At 41.4% G+C, this 17,960-nt stretch overlaps 1 protein-coding gene across 1 annotated transcript in view; it reads left to right on the top strand.

Annotated features, from left to right (window-relative positions):
* rbpjb (recombination signal binding protein for immunoglobulin kappa J region b) overlaps positions 1-17,960 on the top strand; it is a 92,163-nt gene that overhangs the window by 34,169 nt on the left and 40,034 nt on the right. The window contains exon 2 of the mRNA XM_049568763.1: positions 17,518-17,556. Within this exon, the coding sequence (XP_049424720.1) occupies positions 17,518-17,556 (39 nt within the window). The remainder of the gene's footprint in view (positions 1-17,517; positions 17,557-17,960) is intronic.

Here is a 17,960-nt window from a genome sequence, read left to right as displayed (position 1 = left end):
AGGTCACACAGTTGCACTTTGTTAAATTTAAGCGTATTAACATTATAGTTTTGAACCAGAACTTTCAGTAGTTGGTCTTAATTTAGTCAAATTGCTTACCTCTGCTGCTAGATATATAATTATTTTTATTATGTATACCGAGCAGCTTTTACACTACAACCTCTTCCTGTTGATTATGATCTGTCTCCTCTAATTTTCAGGTTGTAGTTCAAGTGTTTACTGCTGTGTATTTTAGGTGACTATGAATATTCGATCAGGATATGCTTAATGTTTGAGTTTCTCAGTAGGTGCACGCCAGATCAAAAGTTTAGGCAACAGAATTTAAGTAGTTTCAAAAAAGCTTACATTTACAGTAAATGTGCCAAAGTACACAGCTAAATATTGTGTAATTTCAGCTCCTACTGTACAGGTAAATCGTCTGCGATGGTCCGATTGTCAAGCGACAACCTGAGTGCTAACAACAAGATTTTGTTGTCACTTAAAACACATTTCTGGTAGTGTTGGCAACCTGTGACTCTTCTGTCTAAAACAGTGTTGTTGTGCAGGTCAGCAGAATCCGGTATGTGATGGAAAAGATGATTATTTTGAGGAAGTTCAAAGCTGCACACTCATTTTAGATTTCAAGTTTTGTTGTGAGGTATAAACATTATCTCCACAGTCATTGTGGTTGTCATGTTGCTGGCCACTATGAAGGCGTGTAACCACGGGCCAAAATCTTCAGATCAAATAAAGATAGAGGACCTCAAAAGTTTGGCTTGGAAATGAAGAATGTTTATTAACTGATAAAGTGAAAATGAAACACTTCTTCCCCCACCCGCCATTTCCCTGCAAGAACTCCCTCCTGATTTCTAGATGACTGGATATCTGCGTCTTACTGTCAGCTCCAGTCCAGATTTGACAAAAAACATTTCTTCTAAGAGATGCTCGCTATGACTGGAGTGTTTGCGGTCATGTGTGTGTGTTCGGTGAGAGAGGCCTGAAGGGAGGTTTGGTGTGGAGTTTCACTCTGTGTCTTCGTATCTGCTGTTGGTTAGAGGTGTTGGGTTTTAATAAGCTACCACAAAAATATGGTCTGTCACCCTCTGGCTGCTCTTGAGTTCATCCTTTGAGAAATTAAAGTGTCAGTCTGGTGTCAGTCTCTGCATATTTGTGGACATCTGGGTGTTTACTCTGAAGCAGCTGCAACGATAGAAAATGTTTTTTGGGGAGTAAGCAAGCAAATAAACCGTTGTTGGAAAAAAAAGCTACTGTATGTTAAAATTGTCTTGGGAATTGGTATGCAGTCTGACAGGCCATACCTGTATGCATAAAGTAACCCTTCATTAACATTTTAATGTCCTCATACTTCCAGTAACATTACAAGCATTTCATTTTCCTTCATAATATTGTTGTTGGCAGGACGGAGGAGCTTTTATCAATTTTCCCATGGCTCTCAGGCTACAGCTTTGTTCCAGACAACAGTTTGATTGGCGAACGTAATCCATCACTGTAAAAGGGAAGCTGCATCAGAATGGAAATATCAGCCCGTAAACTCTCACACTATGAAGGATGTTGCCTTCACTGTCTCAGATTAATGCGCGCGTTCAGGTAAACAAACAGGTGACATGACGGCGAGTGAGTGTGTGTGTGTGTGTGACTTCCACGTTCTACTTCTCTGATTTTTCTTGTCTGGAAACTTTCACCCAATAGCTGACGCTCTCGGCGGTTCTGTTAGGACCCTCATTCTGTCAGTCACGAGCCAGTCAAGCCAGCAGACGGAGCGTCTGCCAGCCACAGTCCATAAAATTAGATGGAAAGGAAATGCTGATCTGAGACAGTAACAGTTTAAAATCTTTTGTTTTACTGGGACTGTCTGGTAACATTTAGTCCGTCTGGAGATGTGTACTTATTTTAGTGCTGCCCCCGACTGAGAATCTTCCTAGTCGACCAATTGCCATCATTTAGGGCCATTAGTCGACTAGTCTCCTACCTGTTTACGACAATAATTTAATTATTAAATGATATATTTTGGTGGTTTGAGTTGAAGGTGTGAGAAAGAATAGTATCAGTAACATTGTTAACACTGTGCTACATTACAGAGAAATACAAAACCGTACTAATGAACCTTCATTAATATAGGCCTATATTTTATCTCCAAGTGCACGTCACACACTGAGCGAGCCGCCTGTTAATGACGCTGTGGGCTAATGGGCATGTAGCTACTTCCATGTTTCAGATGATACGTCATGTTTGTAGTCAACCAATGAAGATGAGTTTACATACCACCTTGGGTTCGTCCTTCACCTTCTCAAAATGATCCCACACTTTGGATTTCCAGCCTGACATGTTGCAGATCACTTGTGATTTGAATCGTCACATTATAGAAGCTAGAAAAAGCTAACTTGTGACCCCTTTTCTTGAAAAATGACCATAAGTGTTCATCTAATTTTAAAATATTTCCAGATTATTCTTTGTTGATTAATCAACTAATTGTAGCAGCTTTGTTTGAAGGCAGAATTGGTTACCAAACTGTGCCCAATAATATTGAATTTTTCTGACTTTCTGTTGCTTGTTTCAGTTTTATAAACATCCTCATAATGCAAATATATGTCGTACTTTGATATTTACCATATTTTACGTCCTCAGTTGTTTTCCAACTACTTAAACGTAAACAGCTGCACTCATAAATGTCTGACCTTGATCTTACAGACTTGTATCCATGCAAAATTTGTCACCAGAGAGTATTTTTCACATTCCTCTACTGAAGGGAGCGATGTCTGTGCTTGTCCCTGAAATCTGACATTCAACCTATGAATGTGTGCAAAAGTCGACTAGCAATTAAACGTTTCTTCCCTTGCTACTTGGCACCAGAAATACTAGTCGATTCAACTTAATATCAAAATTATTATTATTATATGTGATAATTTTGATATTAAGTTGAACCGACTAGCATTTCTGGTGCCAAGTAGCAAGGGAAGAAACGTTTAATGGCTAGTCGACTATTGTTACTATATGTGATAGTGTTCACCCAGTGAAAATGTCGCTGTAACAATCAGGCGTATTCCCTAAAGATTTATTTCTCTGAAGAATATTGTTTTCAATTAATGTTATTTGTTAGCTTTGATTTAGTGAGTTGTCGTCAGGTTTTGTAGAAAAACAATTCGTGTTCATAATAGAAACTGCCACACATTTCAACAACACTTAAATTACAGTTTCCTTATTGAAAAAAGTTATTTCAAATTCCGCTTATATATGATATATTTCTTCGGGTAATGTTAAACTTTATAGATTAAACTGCTCAATTTAGACTGTTTTTTGGGTGTTATCTTACTTTTAGACAAGTTGACTAGTCTTAAGTTTAAACATCTGTTTAATCGTAAGGGAAATTAGTCATTAGGAACATTCCTAATTCAAACGTACACCAGGAAAGCAAGAAAAGTACCTCACTAAAACGAAAGCCAATCGCTGTCTAATACAGGAAACACATATCGACAAGGGAACTTATTTCAGCATGACACCGACAAAGAATCCTGAAACCTCCACTGTAGAGTTAGCATTAGGATAGTGAAATTTTTGACGGCTGGCATCGGAGTGTGCGTAGTTTTTGGATGCAAACCGGACCCTGTATCTTCCCTCCACTTTCTACCAAAATCCCATTGCAGCAGATATTATTGTATGTTTCACAACCGTTAGCACTGTGTCAGCCACTGCCAGTTAGCATACAAGCTAACAACCAACATAAACCTATAAAAGATGCTAACTACGCTTAGCTTTCTGACATGTTTGCTAGTTGCAGATTTTGGTGCACAACAGACTTTTCATCTGAGTCTGAGTGAGGCTTAAATATGTTTGGCTGAATACTCCTAATGTTTCCTCATATGCTAACGTTAGCCATCTTGATCGAGCAGCACTGGTGAGAGCAGAAAGTTAAACCTACAGCAAGCAGCAGTGATAAGGGAGAAAAAGTAGATCTGCTTCCAGCCTCTATTCACAGTTTCCTTTTTACCTTTTACGAGGCAAAACCACATTAAGCAGAATATTAAAGTGTGTCTGGAGGGGGACTGTCAGACCCAGGTGCTGGTATTTCAGATTGATAGACACAGGCACAACATAGCAGCCTCTATCAGCGCACCTCCGTAAGCCAAAAGTGACCTCACTCTCACTTCCCAGTGAAAGCCCAGAGTCCGGACATCCTCCTACACAGCTCACATCTACTGTAAATGGAACAACTGTCTGTCTCCTCTCATACCAGTTCACTGGTCTTGGCACACTCAGCCATCAGTAACCATGCCAGGGTAAGCTACCAGTCAGTTGGCTCAGCAGCTTAATGGGCCTATCAGGTTCCTAATAGGATATGGCCAAAGTAAAAAGGCCTCATTACAGAGTTTATAAACAGGAGGGATCAGGCGAAGTGCGGGAAATGAGTTTGGTAGTTTACGAGATTTAGATTAAAGCTGTGTGTGTGTGTGTTTGTACCCTTTCTTTAACAACTGAAATGCTTTATCCTCTGGTGTTTGTTGATGCCACAAAGGCAGTTATGCTGGCGTAGTAATACTAGTCATGCAGTAAAATTGTGATATGCTTAAACGAAACTACCAACATACTCCTGCAGTGTTGTCAAAGTTTAACCTGCTAAAAAGACATAATGAAGTTTTGAAATACTTGCTTCCCCATGTTCTTTTTCTTTGATGAAGTGAAGAGTGGCGGAAATGCAGTCAGTTCAACAGTTTCACAACATATACTTCTGAAATACAGTGGAAAAACTGCAGTGGTAGTAGGCGATGTTGAATGAAGATATTTCCAGTTGTTTTGTAATGTGGTTGTATATTTAAGGCATGAACTTAATACTCTCAAGTGCAATGATTTGAGCTGTTTTCTCATATGAACTCTGGACAATATTCTCAGAATCAAGGCCAACAATTTCCGACGTTGCCACAACAGGAGACGCCTTCTCAGCTACTGGAAGTACTTGGTTTATTTTAGGTGAGGGATTGGGCCTAGGTAGAGCGTGCAGGAGGCAAGACGTGACACGGATTACACCATGGTCATGTAGCCGGTTCGTAATTTGGTCATTAACAACTGAATCTCTTGCCGTTTCTTGAATTTGTCTGATCAGTTCAGCAACGGCCCTTACCAGAACAAGTTTCCAAATTTAGTTGTCTCTCCAGTTTGACATTTTAGTTGCTGTTTGCGATCTTCCAGGGTTCATGCTAGTCACACAACAGAAACATCATCAACACGACAACTCAATTGCTGTCAATTATCTGGTAATGTCCTGATTTTTTTGTTAGGGCTGTCCCAAAGACCATATTCGGGGCTTTGAAGCTTCGGTAAATATCACCTGCAAATATTCGTAGCTTCGATGGGACGCAACTAACCCAAGGGTAATAGTACCTAATCATATTTAATAGGGCTGTCAAGCAATTAAAAAGTCAAATTCTAATTAATTACATACATCTAGATTAATCACATGCATCAATTTTTGCAGTGAAAGTATTTTTAAAACATTCCAGTTCAAATGACTTTTGGCAGATGTGTCGTAGTAAAGCTGCTGGGTTTTGGACACAATTGTCCCCCTGTCCTCTACCACAGAAACTGGTCCGCAGTCCATTTCGCAAGGGAGTTAGTCAGTCACAGGTAGACTTATTCAGTTTGAACTCCTGGTTGAGTGTGGCTTGGCGAGGCTAGCTGCTAGCGTTAGCATCATAAGCCTTGCTAGATCGGACTTCCTGGTTTGCTGCTAAATGCTTTGTGTTGATGTGATATTTCGAGTTTAAAAGTAGTAGTAGTAGTCCAATGGTACGAAAATTGCTTACCGCAGAAACAAAGAACGGTTCTCCTATCAACAGTTCCATCTGGGTGTTTTTTAAATGTAAATGTTCCACTAACGGGGCCAAGCAGCGTCGTCTCGTCTGCCTCCATCTTGTGACAAAACTGCTGTCGCCTTCAATGACACCCTGAGTCAAAGGGCACCAAGAAATGTGATTAACCAGCATTTATTTTTTTAATGCATTATTTTTTCTGTGATTAATTAATCTAAATCAACACGTTAAGTACCTGACTTAAAGGAGCAATAAGCGAAATAGTTTCACCGCTAGGTTCGCTGTTTGTTTTTTTTGTAGAGCAAAACAAAGTTAGCGTTAGCAGTAGTCGGCCGCCATGCTAACGTTCCGGGAGCCTGCTTCTTGGCTCCGGCCAGCTCTAGCGTGGGGACGTTAGCGTTAGCACTAGTTGGCTGCCATGCTAACGTTCCGGGAGCCTGCTTAAGGGTGGGGATGTTAGCGTTAGCACTAGTCGGCTGCCATGCTAACGTTCTGGGAGCCTGCTTCCAGTGAGCCTGTGAGCCTGACGGGCTCACGGAGAAGAGAGGAATGTTAGCGTTAGCTCCCAGAGCACTAGAGCTACTACGGCTACTGGAGTAGCTTGCAGCTATGGAGCGCTTCTACCAGCTCTTCTAGTCACTGAGCCTCGCCTCCATTTCAGCAAATATATTACATTTATTACAGGTACCATCATCATTGAAGTAGGCAGGGGAATAGCTAAACACAGCCGGCAGGCTGCCTGCCGGGCTACATTTTACAGTGCTAATTGCAAATGTTAGCTGAGCTGCCGGGCTATTCACCTAACACAACCGAAACGCCTGACCCATTGCTGGGACCGAGCCGCTACATGAAGGTACATGAACGCGCAGCCGGACCGGCTTGTAAACAATGGGCTGGAGATCAACACAGAGAGAGGGTGTGTGAGGTCATGCTATACTCCAGATCAAATTACACCTCTAGTACTTCACATAGCAATTTTTTAATTCCTTCAATCTAGAAATGATGAATTTCGCTTATTGCTCCTTTAAGTAAAAGTTAGTGCCCCTGGGTGTGTTTATAGAGAAAGCAGAGAAGGTGGACTATTGCACGCAGTGCTTCCTTAAGTTATTAATAACTTGTCACGCCACATGTCTGGCTGCATCACCAGATGCTAAGCAAGCGCTCTACTACAGTTGCCAGTTGCGGATAACCGTCAGCAGTTCGTCTCACATCCTACATTCCTTGCCTTCGTCACACAGACAATTAAACTGGTTGAAGCGGGCGTCGGATGACTGTACTGAGAACACCTCATCCATATCTGACACCTGCCCCCTCCTTTCAGTTCCCTACACCAGTTAACTGGTTGCAACACAAAAAAAGGAATCATTTGAAGACTGATTTGGATTACCATGGCAACGATTGAAGCTTTGAAGCATTCGGGTCAGCCCTGTTGTTCAGACATGGGCTCAATCGGACATTACAACAGACTTTCTACTAGAGCGTTGTCAGGGTAAAGTTCGTAAAGCGTCCAGTTTGACTAATTCGGACATGGGACTGGCTATTGTCTAGATAAATTCAGGGTTGCAGTACACGTGAAACTTTGGATTTGAAGTGCAGGTAAGCTTAAGGACTGTTGAGGGGATTGATGATAGGTTGGGAATTTTAAATCAACCAGCTGTCCAAGCAGTAAGATTATAATGGCCTCTATTAAAAAGCAAGTCCTTAGAGTTTGGTGCTTTGGCTGCTTTTTCTTTTTGTCTTTAGTGAAAAACACGCTGAAATAAATGAAAAATAAAACTACATGAGCTTGCTCTGTATCCTGATGGCGGTCTGTCTTTCTGTCCACCTGTTGAAACTGGTAAGAGACCTATAGTGAGCTTAACACTCCTGTAGGTCTCACTGTAGTGAATCCTGTCCTGTTTTTAGCCTGATTTCTCACCACTGCTGTTTGGCCACAGTGTTTCTCACCCTCAGTGTATCCAGTTGAATCAGGGATAGTAAGCAGGAGGTGAGGAGGAGGAGGAGGAGGAGGAAGGAAGGGAGAGTAGTGATAACAGATGGAAAGCAAATGAGACGAAACTTCTTACAGAGCTTCCTTTTCCTCCATTGACCTCTGGCCTGTTTTGAGAGTGTCTGTGTCTGTGCGAGTGTTGGAGGAAAGAAAGAATCAGCTTTAGTGCTCACAGTTGCACAGCAGCACACGTCACATGGCATCATTACAAAGGAAAAAGACGACACGAATTTTGTTAACATGATCACTTACTTGGTGACTAACTTTGTGTGGCACTCGTGCAGAGATGGAGCACTCATTGCTTCACAAAATGAGATTAAAATGAGGAAGTTATACAACGAAAATAGGCCGTAAGAGTAAAGAGAATGGAAAGACTTTAAAAATTAAATCTTAAAATGTTAAAACAATTAAAAAGTGTTACAAAATGACACATACTTTAAATTCTTGTCTTGTGATTCAGAGTTTCTTGTTTTACCTTTGTGTTACTTCAGTCATTTTGACACTGAGTGATGGTTTGAGCTTTTGTGCCGTTTACAATACTGAATTCTGTACTTGAACTTTTTTGAACTTTGCCATGGTGCATGCCATTTCAGAGAGTCAAGCCTCCCTGAAAGAGAGCCTGCAGATGCAACAGTCAGCGTGCCTTTTTCCTTTTGTCTTTGCAACTCTCTTGCGGTTTCCTGTGTTTGGTCCTCCTTTTCTTGTTGGTGTTTGTGTCTCGAGCGTGTTGAAGTGAGCTCATGCAGGTGATACGAAACAGTGGTTTTTCACAGAACTTGCAAACCCCAACACTTCTGACCGCCTTCATCTCTCTTTTTACACCTCTCTTCTTCACAGTAAAACCGACATTAGTGGCCACAGTGTGAAGTAGTTGAAGCTGGTAGAGATTAAGGACATGGATTTTTCTGCGTGCAGACAAAATAGACAGACTTAAATTTGAATTTGTGAGGTCTTTATTGTTTTACACATTTTATCTTATTTAATTTATTTATGTTTTAATTTGTTTTTGTCAAAATGAGCTTGTCTGCATAAAAGTTTCTGATGTTCATCATTTTTAAACCTACCACTGAACCAAATACTGTCTTTTACCTGCTGGCAAAATGTAAATTAACCTTACTCACTCCAATAACCATATTCCTACATAAAACCTGCCTCTGCATGGGACTATATTATATATTACTTACTTTTATTCTAATTTGCAATGCTTGAATAGGAAAAAGATAATTTGTCCAAAATCTGTCTAAAATTTGGTTAAATAATATGTAGAAAATGTTTTAAAAAGCATTTAAGAGTAGCTTTTTGAGAGCACTGCAGTCAGCAGCACGAAACAGGCTGCAGTGTAACCACTTTCGGCAATTTGCGTCCAATAAGGTCCTCTTAATACGACAACGATTTCAACCGAAAACGGGAAACTTTAGTTGCGTTTTGGCTGATCGTTTTGAAAACGGGTTCCAGAGTGCAACTTATTGGAAACAGCACCATCTCCATTGACTTTGAGACTTTTCGCACATGCGCATTACTGTTCCAGTCACTCAGTATTCGCGAGACAGTCGACCATCACAACAACAATGGCGGACTCCCAAGCTCTGTTTGTGCTGCTCACCCTTTTGAATTTATCAACACTTCTCCAGCAAAGTGTAGATTTACTGCTAGTAGGGATGGGTTGGTATAAGAAAAAATAAAAAAAAAAACGGTCAGGTTTTTGTGAAAAACTGCATCAATTCGGTAATACCGGATTTTTGCCACTTGGGGGCTTTGGCTTTGAGCCAGACGAAGGAGGCAACCCTTGTTTCCACTGATTGAGTAAGCTAAACCTACTCAATCAGTGCAAACAAGGGTTGCCTCCTTCGTCTGGCTCAAAGCCAAAGTGTTGCCATATTGGCACATTCTTTGATTTCTTCAAGACTAAATTGTCTGGCATTATCGACTCCCCGTCACTGTTAAACAAACTCCAGGCTACAGTAGAGGCCTCGGCGCATGCGCACTCGCACCTCCTAGCTCAGTCCCCGCCCCGCCCCACCCCCTCTCTGTCTTGCTTGCTGTGCGCTTGGTGAAGAGGCAGACACAGTCTGTAAAATGACGTATGCAGTCCGGTTGGTCTAAAAAAAAAATAAAAATAAACCAAGACGGAGCGCCGAACCGAATTGGTATTACCGAGAACCGACCCAACCCTAACTGCTAGCTTGTCGTCCGTCCAGACAAACGTTAGTGCGGTTGCCATTCTGTCTGTTAATACATCACCGCTCTGTAGAAGGAATCGCATGTACATGTTTAATGACAAAGTTACACCACAAACTACTGGCCTGGCATGTATTCTACAGCATTTTTGGTTATTTTTGTGGATCCATGTGCACAGCGATTGTTATCAAAATGTTGTCGTCTGAACGCGCAAGTTTTTTTAAAACGAAAATGAGAAATGATTGCTTTTTTAGCAGATCATTTTCATGTAAAGATGGCCTAAAAGAGTTTGTTTTTGCCACTGACAGGCTCAGATTGTTGTTCTAAGTGTATGACAATATTATGGAAAGGATCCCTGCAGACATAGACCTTTTTGTTGAGTAAGACTGCTTTTGTTTCACTGGAAACAGCCCTGAAATCAGAACTGGCGCACCCACCAAACTCCATTTAAAAAAAACAGTAATTTTACCGTGTATAGAGTCAGCACATTTTCACATCTAACTGGATGAATTAAGGGTTTATTTCAACCAAACCAGAGCTGATGATTGTTGGAACAGTGCAAAGACAAACCAAGATAGGTTTAGAGTGATTTATTTTGCTTCTGTTGACTTAAAATAAATAGTGTGTTATAGGATGTTAAATTTACTGTTTATTTAAAAGGAGTCTGGTGGGTTTGGTGTAGCAATTTCTGGGCTGTTTCTGGTTAAACAAAAAGGATCTAACTCTTTAAAATAAAGGTCTATCTCTGTAGGGATCCTTCCCATAATGTTGTCAGACACTTAGAGTAAGAATCTGAGCCTGTCAGTGGCAAAAACAAACACTTTAAGTGGATGTTGGTGCACAAATGCCCCAAGTGGTCACATTGCAGTCTGTTTTTTGGCTATGTCAGCAGTGCTCTCGCTGAATACTGGACCAGTTTTGAAAAATGTTGTCTCCATTTGTGATTTAGGCACGAAAACATGTGAAACAAGGGTCTAGATTGAAAAACACTTACGTTACCCTTTAAATTTAAGTGTCTGATACCTGGTGACACCTTATATTATCTTATTGGCGTTTGCTGTTGTTTAAAAGATATCGAGTAAAAACAGCCATGCCTCTTTTGTGTTTATGTTCAGACATGTAGCTTCACCTCCCTCTCCTCTTTGCATATCCACCTCTAAATCCTTGAACTCAATTTGTGCATGGATCCCATTCTCCCTCTCTCTGCTCTGCAACACGCTGTCCACTTCCTCCTCTGCCTCGCCTTTAATCTCACCCCACACTTTCCCCGCAGTATCCTCTCCTCCATCGCTCCCTGTTTGCAGTGGAGAGGAGGGGGGTGAGGTTTAGGAGGGGAGTAGAGAGCCGTCTGGAATCCATTAGCCAGTGGAGGCATCAGTGTTTCACTGTGGGAACCTTATTGATTGCCCTCCTTTATAATTATTCCACCTCCACTCCCTCCTTCTGGCTCTTGCACCAATCATGCTTTCACTTTCTCCTGCCCTTTCTCCCCTCTTTGCCTCTTTTTCCCTTGCTCTTCTATTTTCATCCCTCTATTTATGTTTGCGTGCTCCTTTGCTCCTTTTTTTTTTTAACTCACACAGCGTGCCAAAACCCCGAACCAACCAGGCGACACACTATCTGTGTGTTTATTGATGGCATGTAAGATGTATTGACGTACTTATCAGCAGCATGCAACGCTACCACATCCTACACGGGGAGAAAGTCTGACTCACTCACACTCTGTGCCCGGCTTGTAGACATATGTACACACACACACACACACACACACACACACCCCTCTCAATACAGTCACCTCCACGTGCTGCATTCATGTACCTCCTCTTGATGCCAGCTTGTGCCATAACAGCACACATGACTCAGTATGTACAGTTTTAGGGACAATGTTTAGTGTGTTGTTGCTGCAAAAGATTTAAAATCATTACCTCTGCATGGCTGTAACATTAAGGCCCTGAAAACATTTAATTTCAACGAGAACAAAAGGAAATTTGTGGTGTTGTTTTGCACTAAAGGAGCATTACAGTGGTGCGTCAGGGTGTCGTCGATGAGTGAGTATGGTCACATATCTGCACTCCTACAGTTTGTTATTGCTGCAGCACGAGGCTGATTGAACACTGTGGGGTTCAGCTAGTTTCTAACAAGCCCTGGTGATATTAACACATGGAGATAATGCAAATGAGCGTGTTTGATGAGGCAGATTTAGAGCTGCAAGGAGTTATCGATCGAGAGAAATTAATCACTTTAGTTGTCTTTTAAGGAAGAAATTCCAAACTTAACTTGTCAGGTTTGGCGATATGTCAATATTATATCATCATAATATGAGACTAGTTATCGTCGTGAATTTTGGATTTTGGTAAGTGTTGTCTTTTCCTGGTTTTAAAGGCTGCATTACAGTAAAGTGATGTCATTTTCTGAACTTGCCAGACTGTACGATTATTTGCATTTACTCACTTAGTCTTTATATCCACATTACTGATGATTATCAAGAATTTCATTGTGTAAATAATAAGTAAAAACGCCAAAAGTCGACCCTACAATATTGTATAACTGAGAATATTTTATTGTCTGCATGTTATCCAGCCCTGTTTAATTTATCGATCGACAGATAAATTAAATCAGCAACTGCTTTAATAATCGAATAATCGCGCTAGTCATCATTTTAAGGGGAAAAAATCCCGATAACTTCTGTTTATGGCTTCTCAGATGTGAAGATTTGATGCTCTTCTTTGTCATACATGATGGTAAACTGAGTCTTTTGGAAGACATTTGAAGGTGTCACCTTGGTCTGTGGGAAATTACAATGGTATTTTTCACTTGAATTAAAAAACAACAACTTGCTGACGAATTAACAAAAACAATTGTCAGTTTTAGTCCTAATTTGATTTGATTCTTGGTTCTTTTTGTCACGATTAAAGTCAAAATGGATTCTTGATTAGAGCTGCTACGATTTATCTAGTAGTTGTCAGCTTGATTTGATAATCGATTTATTGGTTCGAGTCATTTTATATGGGGAAAAAAAGTAAAACATCTCTGATTCCAGCTTCTTACATGTGAATATTTTCTAGTTTCTTTACTCTTTTATGACAGTAAAGTGAATATCTATGGGTTGTGGACAAAACAAGACATTTGACAACGTCATAGTCGGCTTTGGGAAACACTTCTCGATCAGCATTGCTCTTTAAGCACCCTTCTTTTTGTGCACGGACGTTCCAAATAAATGGATATTTTTTTGAATTGATCTGGGCTTGTGAACCCACTGCTGTCCTTTCTTGGTTGTCCATTGTATCGACGCCCCCAAGATAAACTTTTTGTTGCCCTAAGTAGGCGCAGTTTCACAGTAGCCCTAAGACTTGGCAGTGTTTTCAGTGATCTGCTGTCTCCATTTTGTTCAACATGGCTAATTTTGCTGAGATCAAAATTAGCCATGTTTTGCTGCTGTTTATAATCACTTTTTATTATTTTTTGCACTTTGAGCACTTTTATTTTCGTGCTCAGATGTTCTAAATAGACATTTCCCTGCATTGATCTCAGCCTTCAGCGAGAACATAATCAGCAGCAATGAAAACTATCATTAGTTGCAGCCCTATTCTTGATTTAATTAATAAAAAACAGGGCACCATTTTCTGGCTCTTTCTCCTGTGTGCATCAGAAATAGAAATTTCTGAATCATTTACAGTTTTCAGTGTTTTTAGGTCAACGAATTTCAGAATGAAAGTTAACTGACAGTGAGGCCAACTGGTGTTGATGAAGATGATGTGCAGGAGTCTGCATGTCAAGAACTGACACACTGCTGTAGCTTTGGCTTTAGAGAAACTATATGAATTTATATTTTTGCACATTAGCGTGCCGCCAGTGCTTTCCGTCCTGCTTATCTGCCCTCTTTTCTGATTGCCCTGAGATGCTGTTTGTTTGCATGCTGTGTTTACCTGTTGGTACTCAGAGGGAATTTGAAAGAGTGCAGGTCAGGCCGTGTTGCATGTAGCAGGTTTTACGCGTCACTGCTTTACCAACATAAAGAAGAAGTTGACCAGATAACAGTCATCCTCAGCTGCGATATGTTGCAGGGTTATGGCCTTTTTCTGTACGTGTGGTTTGAAGTGGTTTCTTTGCTTACATGCAATTTACGATTACAGGTGTTCAGATATGACTCAGTTATAGTTTACTGGTTCATCATATTTACAGCAGGCTGAATTTTACTTGAAGGGTCAAATAACCCCAATTACCTGTAGTGCTGTTTATCAGTCTGGATTGTTTCGGTGTGAGTTGCTGAGTGTTGGAGATATCAGCCGTAGAGATGTCTGCCTACTCTCCAGTATAATGGAACTGGATGGCACTCAGCTTGTGGTGCTCAAAGCGCCAAAAATTACATTGGAAGAACTCAACAGCAATGTCTCTTAGTAGAAATCATGACCAGGTTACTCAAGATAATCCACAGACCTTGTTGTGAGCAGTTTCATGTAGGAACTATTTTCTTTCTACACCCATCATCCATATCACCACGCAGAAGGAAGAGTGCATCTACTGCTAGCTCACCCAGCACCATCCTAAGGAGGACGCTGGGGTGTAATGATACATTATTCTGATTCAGTGATGAGCAATCTCATATGATCGATGCAAAGCTAGAACACTGATAGGTATTGTCATCTTCAGGATGCGCCTTTTGTTTGAAATTCCCACGGCATGACTGTGTTACCGTTTCACACCTCCTTCCTAAATGTTCAGTAAGTGCTAGCAGCCTAGCGGTGTGCAGATAAATGAGGATGTTGTTGTACGTCAGTCACAGGCCCCTGAATTGAATGGAATCAATATCATATCATGACGGACTTTGATATCAGCAAATATTGTATAGTGTCATCCAAAGAATTATATGGTGTCTAAGGATGACGATTCTTGGCAGCTAACTGATTAACGTTGAAACGCCGAGAATAGAGTGTGCCAGGGCTGACGTCAAAACCCGGAAGTTTAGCATCACGCTGGTTCCCAGAAGAGAAAGTGAATGTGATTTTTGCATTGCGTTTTGGATTATGTTCAGCGAGATAATCTTCACATATGAACACCTGTCATACCGCATTTGAAGCTTAAATGCGATCGCCAGAAGTAAAAAGCTAACGTTAGGCTTTAACAGACTACATGGCTACTCCACAGTCACATGACTCTTTACGTCACCGCCACTAAGCTTTCAACTGATTTCGGCCACTTTATTTTAAAAACATTGTATAATGGGGAAATCGGACTGTTTAAGCTAAATAAGAAGCTGTAATGGCGGACTGCCAGCACTCTCGCCTGTTTGGGAGTGATGACGTTTAATGTCCCTGACAGGGTTTGTAGTCGTATTGAGCAACTTATTAGCAACCGCCTTTTTTACGACACGTAAAAGCTTCAAAATTCACAAGTAGGGTATTTACTGACGTGTTTTATGTCGTAGAACAAAACCTGAAACTCGCTTAAGCTTTTGTTAACCGCAGACCTTATTTGAGGCATTTTACCAAAATCCCATTCAAAAAACGTATTGACTTTTAGACGAGAGAACCGGAAGTGCTAAAAGCGCTTACGGAGTTCCGGGTTTACTGGCACACTCTATATATTTGACTGTTTAAGCATGTTGGTCTGTAGGTTAATTTTGCTAGTCTTCAGTCTACTGCACTGCGCACCACCCAGGTCTGATGGGAACTAGCTAGTGGTGCCACTCACTCACGCAAATACTACTAGTCATGCCATCCTGACCCAACAGTGTTGCTGTGGAAACATGGTGGCTACCCGCAGGTCCCCCCACAGGTCGCTCCGTTGAGTAAGCGGCTCAGTTTTGAGCTGCTAACCTCCTTTAGCTCGGTTAGCTATGTTAGCACTTTTAGCTCTGTCAACAGTGTCAGTGCAACGAGTGTTACTAATGTAGCTAACAAGGCTAAATGGGTTTTGTGGCTCAAAATGAAGCCGCGTACTCATTGGGGCCACCTGGGGGGAGACTGGAGGGTGACCACCATGCTTCTGCTACCGGAGTGGCGTTAGCAGCGGTAAAACAGAATGCTTTATGACCAGGGTCTCTAACCAAACTCCAGACTACATGAGCTCGACAACGTGTTTCTAAAATGTAACTTGGAAGTTTTTCTGTGGCTGTGGATTATCTTGAGTAACCAGATAATGATTTCCAGAAAGAGACACTACAGGAAAGAGAAAATATGTATTTTTGATTTTGGGTTGAACTGTCCCTGTAAAGTCAACTTTCCACTCTAGTACAGATATAGTGAGTGAAGGTATATGATGCTGTCATCATAGAGGAAGTGAATGATTCATTGACAGTGAGGTCATGAGGATGTAAAGCTTGAAAGAGCGGAGCAGAAGACTCAAAGTGAAACAAGCTGTCGTGTCAGTGTCATCAACCCAGTTTTGCTGTTACATGACAGATCACCTCATGCTTTTCTGGCGTCCATGGTCTCATCACAGCCCCGACAAACACCTCTGACTGGTTGGTGTAAACACTTCTGGGAAAGTCGAACTGCACTTCCTGTGCGCTATGTGGGGCAGCTGGACCGGCTGCAGACAAAATGCATATTTGGGCAGAGACAGGACGCCCTCAGATACTAATGTTTCACTAAAACTTTTAATTCATGTGACAAGCCTTTCATATAATTATGTGCTAAATGATGAAAGAGGTTGTTTTCGGTCACCTCAATTTGAGACAAACAGTGAGGCTTTTGTCATGTTAGTATCTCAGTCTACGTGTTCGGTTGAGCAGCACAGTGCCCTCTGCTTTTAATAATCCCTTTCAAGCGTTTTCATGTTGTATATTTTGGCACACATTACGGCGAATTAGCATAAAAATGTAAATTAATCAGTCTCCTTGTTAAAGAGGGATTTTTACCACCCACTGCCCATTTGTAAAACACTATGACGTACCTCGTATCCTGAATACAGAAGTGTTTACTCTGCTATGTCCCAGCGGCATCGTCTTTTTTAAAATGCTGCATGTTGCCTCAGACCAAGAGAAATCTGCCGTTGGCGATTATGCACCATTGAACTGGAAGAGCCGTCAGGAAATTATCAAGTCAGATGCATTTTTACAATTCAGATTAGTGCACATGAGGCCTGAAAGCTGCTGTTATCGGGTTGTTACGTTTTTATTAGTGTTTTACACTTAATGGATTTAGCACCATATGGTCTAACACGAGGTCTGTATCTCCACAACTACGACTTATTAGACATTTCAAGCTGTTAAAACCTAGATAAGAAGATCCACGCCTTTATTCAATGTGGTGTTGGCCATCTCGGCTCCTGCACCTGAAACACGAGGAGCTTCTTGTGTCGATGCACGACCTGTTTAAACGTGCCACGGTTTGAATAAAGCTCCGTACACCTGCTTTAACCTGCCTGCTGATGCCTACACGTCCTGTCACCTGCCTTTATTTGAGCACAGTGCCACTACACACTGCCAAGGCCGCGGTGACAAGCGTGTGTGTACGTGCACCATTGTGTAACGCAGTGTTTACTCTGTGTGTTTGTGGTTGATAACCAGCCCACTCATGTTTTCTTCTCACTCTGTGTCTTTTGCAGGAAGTTCGGGGAGCGCCCTCAGCCACTGCGCCTAACAAGGTGAGTGTGTACACACACACGTACTCTGTTGTCATGGTGGTTTTTGTCTGGCCGTGTGTTTACTATAGATATTTGAGTAAATACAGTGAATCAAGATCAGCACGTCTCTCCCGCCTCTGAGGAAAATGTCAGCAGATTTTTGAGAAACGCTAAATGTGCGGGAGGTAAAAACTAAAAGATAGATAGATAGACCACCAACAAACACCATGCACAAACACCACCAAACATTGAACAACATATCAATACACAGACAATGCACAAACACCACCAGTGGAAAACCTCTTCCACTCCACCCCTCCCTACCATAGACCCAGTTTTGTCTTTTTTATGGGGGACATGAAATAATTAAGGGGAGATAGCATGTCCTCAGTCTCTGTCTCATCTGCAAGCTGGGAACCTGAAGA

This window comes from Epinephelus fuscoguttatus, linkage group LG23 (assembly GCF_011397635.1).
Source record: "Epinephelus fuscoguttatus linkage group LG23, E.fuscoguttatus.final_Chr_v1".
NCBI classification, from domain to species: domain Eukaryota; kingdom Metazoa; phylum Chordata; class Actinopteri; order Perciformes; family Serranidae; genus Epinephelus; species Epinephelus fuscoguttatus.
This window is presented reverse-complemented; position numbering and strand designations above follow the sequence as displayed.